The sequence below is a fragment of the Pholis gunnellus genome (assembly GCF_910591455.1).
Source record: "Pholis gunnellus genome assembly, chromosome: 6".
NCBI lineage: Eukaryota > Metazoa > Chordata > Actinopteri > Perciformes > Pholidae > Pholis > Pholis gunnellus.
In genome coordinates, this window is record NC_136532.1 from 17,987,625 (window position 1) to 17,995,924 (window position 8,300).

The 8,300-nt window shown below is 43.3% G+C and overlaps 1 protein-coding gene across 1 annotated transcript; it reads left to right on the forward strand.

Moving 5' to 3' along the window:
* Positions 1-611: 611 nt before the first annotated feature.
* On the forward strand, positions 612-5,001 carry fzd10 (frizzled class receptor 10). Its single transcript, XM_079161428.1, has one exon. It carries the CDS (start codon positions 1,289-1,291, stop codon positions 3,041-3,043), a length of 1,755 nt encoding a protein of 584 aa, XP_079017554.1. The 5' UTR covers positions 612-1,288; the 3' UTR covers positions 3,044-5,001.
* Positions 5,002-8,300: the final 3,299 nt, after the last annotated feature.

Genomic DNA, 8,300 nt, shown 5'->3' on the forward strand with positions numbered 1-8,300 from the left:
CTTAGCTAATGTTTATTTTTGACCACTCAGCATAAGTGAAACCCTTAAACTGAGGTTGCACTGATTCAAAACATACAAAGTAAAACATATTGATAACTGTGTGACTGCAGAATGCAGCAGTAAAAACTAGGAATATGTTCTGTTTTGTCGTTATTTAGGGGAGCTGCCTTCTGAAACGTATTTACCAAGAAAAAGTAATTAAATGGAGGGGAATCATACTTTTTTTTTTTAAAGCAAAAAATAAACTTGCCCTGCAGTAACATATGTGCTGACATTTAAAACATCAGTTGTAACCAAAACTCAGATTTTGATGCGCCTCCGGACCGGTGTGCCTATGAACCATATTGCGCAATATTTTTGGGATTCTCTTAAAATGTGTTTATGTCCTGTTGTAGTCGAAGTTTGTGGTTGAGCAACAAACAAACAGAGAGAAGGAAGTTTGCTCCGAGCCTTTGAAACTGCTGTAATGAACAAGCTGTTCCGCACGATTTGAAAATAATCCGCGTGTCAGTGTCATCTTTCTTATGCAAAGTAGCTGTCTTTGAAGGCGGATCTTTTGGCAGGTTAGACCGGGACGGAGGCTCCGACCAGCTCAGACGAGCGCTGCCACCAAACGCATCAACTGCCTGTTTACTGGAGGAGCATAAGCCTGCATTTTAAGGGACACAGTCATTACGATCAACGAGGATATTTATCTCACTTATATTGCCGACTGGTTCATTGTTTCCGGTGCCTTGTGAGCAGCCATCCCCGCCGCATAAAGGACTAGAGGAAAATTATTTTTGTTTTCCCAAGTTGTTGCACGAGGACTGAAATCGCAGTGCTACACGGATAAATACTCCGGGAAAAGTGACACGATACGTGAGGACGGATGAGTGAGTCTTTTGTGAACGAGTAGGGAACAAATCGGAACACATTATCGTTCACTTTTACGCACAACAGTAGACCGATATGCTCCGTGCAAGAGACCGAACAAGTAGCTCCGACACTACAAACTGAGCGCTTGAAAGCATGGACCTGAACGCACGCGACTTCCAGCGAGAAAACATTTTCGGACCACTGCGGGATTTATGTTTTTATTAAACTCTACAAATCTAACATGAGGAAACGATGGTCATGCAGCAGATAGTTCAGTAAGTTTTGTTTTTTCCCCCACATTAATCTGACACACAAACACCAGCCAGGTTTCATCTCTGACTTTTTAATGAAATGAACTTGTGTGTTGTGTTATAGTGGTAAACATTTGGCCTATATTTTTATTTTTTTTATTTAAATCAAAAGAGGGAGAATGCCTTCAACTGTTAAACTGAGCCTCATCTATGTGTTACTGGTCCTTTGGGGCGGTGGGGGCTCAGCCATTAGCTCAATAGACCCCGACTGGTCCGGAGAGGGGAAATGTCAACACATCAACATCCCCCAGTGTAAAGACATTGGCTACAACATGACACGGATGCCAAATCTTATGGGCCACGATGACCAAAAAGAGGCAGCAATAAAGCTGCAGGAGTTTGCGACGCTGATACAGTTTGGATGCCACAGCCATCTCAAATTTTTCCTGTGTTCACTGTATGCTCCCATGTGCACGGAGCAGGTTTCAAACCCCATCCCGGCATGTAGAGTTATGTGCGAGCAGGTCAAGCTGAAATGCTCGCCCATCTTGGAACAATTTAACTTTCCCTGGCCTGACTCTCTGGACTGCTCCCGGCTGCCGACCAAAAACGACCCAAACAACCTTTGCATGGAGGCGCCCAACAACGGTTCAGATGAGCCTCCCAAAGTCTCCCACACCCAGCCTCCAGATTTCAGGCCACAGCGGCCTTTGAGCGGGCACGACCTGCACCTTATTAAGGACAGCGGCAGCAAGCAGACGTGCAGCAATCCTGGCAAGTTCCACTTTGTAGAGAAGAGTGAGTCCTGTGCCCCCAAGTGCTCCCCCAAAGTGGACGTATACTGGAGTCAGGGAGACAAGCAGTTCTCTCTGGTGTGGATAGCCATCTGGTCCATCCTCTGCTTTGTCTCCAGCGCCTTCACCGTGCTGACTTTCCTCATAGACCCGCAGCGATTCAAATACCCAGAGAGGCCGATCATCTTCCTCTCTATGTCCTACTGTGTTTACTCTGTGGGCTACCTCATCCGACTTTTTGTGGGAGCTGACAGAATAGCCTGTGACCGAGACAATGGGGTTCAGTATATTATCCAGGAGGGTCTGGAGAGCACCGGCTGCACAATTGTCTTCCTCATCCTGTATTATTTTGGCATGGCCAGCTCCCTCTGGTGGGTTATCCTGACCCTCACATGGTTTCTGGCTGCAGGGAAGAAGTGGGGTCATGAGGCCATCGAGGCCAACAGCAGCTACTTCCACCTGGCGGCGTGGGGCATCCCGGCTGTGAAGACCATCATGATCCTGGTGATGAGGAAGGTAGCGGGAGATGAACTGACGGGCGTCTGCTACGTGGGCAGCATGGACGTCAAAGCTCTCACGGGCTTTGTGCTGATTCCTCTCTCCTGCTACCTTATTATTGGCACTTCATTCCTGCTGTCTGGCTTTGTGGCCCTCTTCCACATCCGCAAGATCATGAAAACGGAGGGAGAGAACACAGACAAGCTTGAGAAGTTGATGGTTCGCATCGGGGTCTTCTCCGTGCTCTACACTGTCCCGGCCACCTGCGTCATCGCCTGCTATTTCTACGAGAGGCTCAACATGGACTACTGGCGCATTGTGGCCGGGGAGCAGAAGTGTGTGGACAGCAGCGGGCCGGAGTCAGACGAGTGCGCCATGAAGACTTCCATCCCCGCGGTTGAGATCTTCATGGTGAAGATATTCATGCTGCTGGTGGTGGGCATCACTAGCGGCATGTGGATCTGGACCTCAAAGACACTGCAGTCGTGGCAGAATGTGTTTAGCAGGAAGCTAAAGAAGAGGACGAGGAGGAAGGCTGCCAGTGTGTTCACCAGCAGCAGGCCTTACATCAAACCTCACCCATCTCTCAAAGGGCACAGTACTAAGTATGAGCCTACACGGCCCCCTCCAACATGTGTATGAGCTGGCTCTCTTTGTATAAACCCCAAAAATACTTGTAAAGCCCTTACCTAAATGAGACTTTGTAATCAGAGTGCCATCAAAAGAAAGATTCATGTTTTATTTATGCAAACTGCGTTGACATGTTTTTTGGGCCATCTCATGCAACAAAATCTGCTTTTGTTTGGGGAAAAAATATCTGCTACTCCTGTATTCACTTATTCTACTGAGGAACTTGGTAGAGAAAAAAAAATCTCATTGCCTCACAAAAAGAGTGGAATAAACCATTTGGATGTGCCACGGGGTCACTTGAATGTTGTGCAATAGATGTTTTCATTACAGGCAAAAAAACCAAACACTTGTACTGTTAGTGGCAGATTACAGACAATGAAAGGACCCCACAGACAATGGAGGCAAACGGTCAGAGAGATGAGTGTTGTGTTTGGAGGCTTTTTAATGGAAATCAAGGCAGTGCCATATATGTTTCAACTGGAGTGAGAGCAGCTGTTGAAAAGAGCTCAAGACCTTCCAAACTGCCCATAATGTGTGAGGCAAATCCATCCCATAAATTACAAAAAACACTTGTTATTGAAAAGTTATTTGTTATTTGAGTTTTCCTCTTTTTTTTTCTTTGCTGTTTTATAGCACAAGGAAACATTTGTATATATTTCTAAAAAAAACTTTTATAGAAAAAATTAATAAAACGTTTTAGTTTTAAATGTTTGCTAAGCCGAAATGGTGTGTTTTAACTGTGTTGTTATTCCCCCGTGGAGTGAGTCTTCATTCTCATATGACCGCGTTAAGCTTGTGGGTTTTTTATGTGGTTTTTTACTGTCGCAGCACTTGTGTTCTTGCTATACGCTGTTCGGTTAGTAGGAGTCACTGTGATATGTCAGAGCTGGATTCTAACGATACATTTGGCAAACAATATAGCTTTAAATGTAATGGACTGAAACAGCATAGTTTGCACGGCCAAAAGAGACATTTTTACTATATTAATAACTGATTGGTTTTATGACCCATTAGGATTAGCTCATAAATGTTATACATACACTGCATATCTCTTGCAATGTAATACAAAACATGCTCTTTTACATATAAAAAGGGATGTAACCATGTTTGATATGTTGATGCTAAAGTCAACACACACAGGAAGCATTAATAGCGACATTTCTATACTTGTTTTTAAATATCCATAAGGAAACAATGGGACATAAACGTTTGTCCCTCGGTGGCAGCATCAAAGACAACTTAAAGGGTAAAAAAAGGGATTGTCCATGGCTTTTCATTTTCTGTTTATGCTCAGGCAACAAAGTCACTTATGCATATAGTTTTAGTTTTAGTGACTTCATTTTTAATATAAAATCTCATGTAAAATCACACTTTATAACACAGATTTTGTATAGGGGCTTTTGAAATTAGAATACATACGTGTTTGATGAGAAAACTCATTGTAACAGTGTGATACAGTATTACATTTACAGGATAAATGAATATTTCAGCCAATATTCATACGGATAAAAAGTGAAAGTGGTGGTGTCATCCAAAGGACAAATTAACATCTTCACAGGGTTTTTTTTCTACCAAAATGTCCATGGCGAATGCTGTAGTTAACATGAGGGTTTTGATAACCTGTTAATGATTTTGTTTTAATATCCTTTACATCCTTTATGCCGGATGCTTATATAAGCTTATATATATATAAGCTTATATAAGTGGATAATACAACTTTATTTTAGTCCACTCTCTGCCGGTCTCTCTCTCTTTCTCTGGCTGTGTTGCATGTGTCGGTGCGTATCAATGAAGGGGTTATACAATAATCCAGCTCTCATTCAGGACAGGATTAGATCGTTTGAAGGGTTGGACTTTGAAAAGAAGATCGCTGCAAACCCAAAATACAAAATATCTGTCATCTCCGCTCTTCTTATCAGCAAGGCATAGTGACATTTCTATAGACACATCTGGCCTGGATTTGAAGTAGCTACATATTGACTGAAGCGGCTTTCTAAAGCATGAGCAAACTGAATACACTGTGTGGTATCCTGAGGTGTTTGGTGTTAAACGATCCTTACGCTGTCAACAACTTAAAGCTACAAGCTCTGAGAGCCACAAGTCTAGTCTTGACTCCAAGCCACAGCAATTGTTTTTAACTTGACAGTGCTGTCAGAGCAACGGGAGAACATGGGTGCATGAAGTCATTGGCTACATGTATGTTAAGACAGAACCATGAAGTGCATGAAGTAGTGCTTATAAATGTGTGTTAAAAAAAAATGTAGTTTTGGAGTACAAGACCTTTTCCACCTTTATCTGCCTCACTTTTAAATCTTTTTTTGAGAGTTTAAAACCTGTGGTAGAGAGTCCTCTCCGGTTTAATAAAGTTTCAGAAGTGTAGTAATGCTTTATCCCAGAGGGCATTCAAGTTCCAGCGTCAACCCAACCCGTTTTAACAGTCAAAAGCACATGACTCCCAACCTCTATGTGGCTGAATCAAAGTCAGCCAGTGTCTATTGATACTCTGAGTTGCGAAAAAGGTGTGAGTGCTTCAGAGAGCTTCAACAGAGGCCACCTGGATAACAGCCCCCGAGGTGTCTGGGAAGGCTGTAAATATAAATGACAGTTACCACCCCCCTCCAGGGCTTCTTCAGCCAAGCAGGCTTCACTTCTCTTCTTCTCCTCTCTTCAAAGGAAAAAAAATACTGCTCAGAGCAAGGGCAAAGTATTGCTGGCAAGAAAGTTTTTTTCTTGTTTTTCTTTTTTTTTTTTGGGGGGGGGGCTCAACTGTACGTATTGCTAGATTTAGGCCTTTAAAAGTATAGATCTCATAACAGTAGATGATCACAGGTTCTCAAACCGGGAGCATCTCTCAGCAGAATGAAACATCTCTCGTCTGCAGCTGCCGGTCGTTAAATGTTGCGCCTTGCGATGACAAGTTTTATTTGACAAAGCGGGGAATCCCGCTACAACCATGTGACTAATTCTGATGAATCTCAGACCAGTATATATCCAAACTCATCAGGACGAATGCTGTCACCCCACACTCATCCACCCCCTGCCTCTCATTTTTACTCCTGCGCCGTGCAGGAGGTAGCAGTGTCTGGGTTGGTTTAGGATTTGTTGACAAAAAGGAGCTTCTGCTTGTGACCGGTGTTGTTGAAACGGCATCAAACCTTTGATAATTACTTGATTTAATTTAAACTGACTGCTTTGCCAGCGAGCCAGGATTTTCAGCTTTTCACACTCTGCAATTGAGCTGATGTAAAGTGTCTTTGTGGAACCGAGCAGTATTACGAGCATCAAGTTGAAATGACTCAAAGGCATGTCAAAGGCTGAGAGGGAAAGCGGCAAGGAAACATCTTCATCAATCAAAACCATAAGACTATGCTTCTGTATCAATAAATGACTCCACCTTCTTCTCTATGCCATCTTATTGTATGCGAGGCGTTGTTGTTGTACCAGCGTATCGTAACTTTGTCTGATGCTTTTGCAAACAGTCATAAAGTTCTCTGGCACAGTGACATAAATCAAGTTGCTGGGATGATTGGCAGCTGAGGCAGCTCCTCTTTGATCTGGCTTTGTGGAGACGCCCCATGTCCTCATCCTCAGCTGCTCCAGCAGCACCTGTTTACTAGTTCAGACCTGTCTGTTTGGAGAGCAGTGCTTAGCCTCTCAATGTCATAGACTCGTACATGACGCACACACACACAACACATAACACACAAAGGAATTTGGCTGGTGCTCGAGGGTGGGCGGGTTCCTTCCAACATGTATGCTCCTAATGCGCCAGACCCATACTGATTCTTGGCACTTGTTTCTCTTATTAGACAGCTGCTGCAAATGTAAATCTGTCACCTTTTGGTGAGTTCTGCCTCCTTTGGTTGCACCAGAGAAGAAAGATAGGTGACGCGTCATCACAAATGAACAGCTTTGTTTTCCTGCTGAAGAAGTAACTTGGAGCAAGAGGGTTATTGAAGGAGGAGAAAGAGCTGCAAGTTTCACAGACCAAAGTGTTATCAGAGAATGCAGTGAAAACCTTTCATCCCTCAAATTATTCTGGCACATAAACCCCCGAGTTCTGAGGATTATGGTTGAAGGAGGTGTGGGTGGGCTTCATGTTCTGAACTGATCTATAGCAAAGTATCTAGGGCAATGTAAGAGTACAGTAAATGCCCAATCTGCAGTAACTAGCCATGCAACCAGCTCACAGACACACACACACACACACGTCAGTCTGCTGTGGAGGCAGTTGTTCCCAGCCACTGCTGAAGGTGAGAGTAATTACATGAAAACCTGGCAACAATGAGTTTTCTCCCTGCAAGGCGGGGGCAGGGCACTTTTTTCAAATGCATAATGAACCGCCTCGCAGGCCCTCTGCTGATCAAACAAGTGTTTGATAGTGGCTTTGGTTTGAAAGAGGACTGAATATGTTTATTTGCATGTGGAGAAGTGAGTGACTTTGAGGTGGAGATCAGGCAGATTAGTGTTAACTGACAGAGACCTGTGCAAACAGACACTCCCCCTGCATACAAGCAGGGCAGCGGCGCACTTCCTCAGAGGACGAGTTAGGCTGAATGCAACATCAGAGAGACAAGAGCATGGCAACTCCTTCTACTTTTCAGACATTGTTCTTTGTATGCTAGTCTCCTCCCCTAAGCCTGACTCTCTCATAGATTTGGGCTTGTGAGGTTTTGATGCATGTAAAAGCAGGCACACTGACAGCTGGCAAGCTAAATAAGAGATGAGAAAAACTAAAATTGGTGGTTATTCCTTAAAAGTATATTCAGAACCAAATTCACAATTACAATCACATTTGTTTAGCAAAAGTGACACCTCTATGGGAAACTACTGTAAGCTGAAATGCAGCGCATGCATACTGTGAAACATATGGAAACAGAATAACAGGTGCAAGGGGATTTTCTTAGCAGATTTCAGACCAGATCAGACCACAAAATCTCATCAAGATTCAACCTTAGTTCAGGCAGCATCAGCGTCTCTCTCACTGTAAATTCACTTTATAATGCTTGTTGCTCTACTACCTGACAAAACGAGATGGTGAAATAACTATACAGAACAAAATCTCCAGTTTTAATGCTCAACAAATAGATACATGCTCATTCGCTTTCTTATCGAGAGTTAGATGAGAAGATTTATACCACTCTCCAGAAATGAGCGTGTACCGATCTAACTAACATCCAACTCTCTGCAACTAGATTAACGTACCCAACTTAATAAGCTAAAGAGTCAAATATTTAAACGTTAATATTAATGCAATAATATAATTATA

Excerpts from the sequence above, each read along its gene's own strand:
- fzd10 (XM_079161428.1), top strand. The coding sequence starts at position 1,289 with ATGCCTTCAACTGTTAAACTGAGCCTCATCTATGTGTTACTGGTCCTT.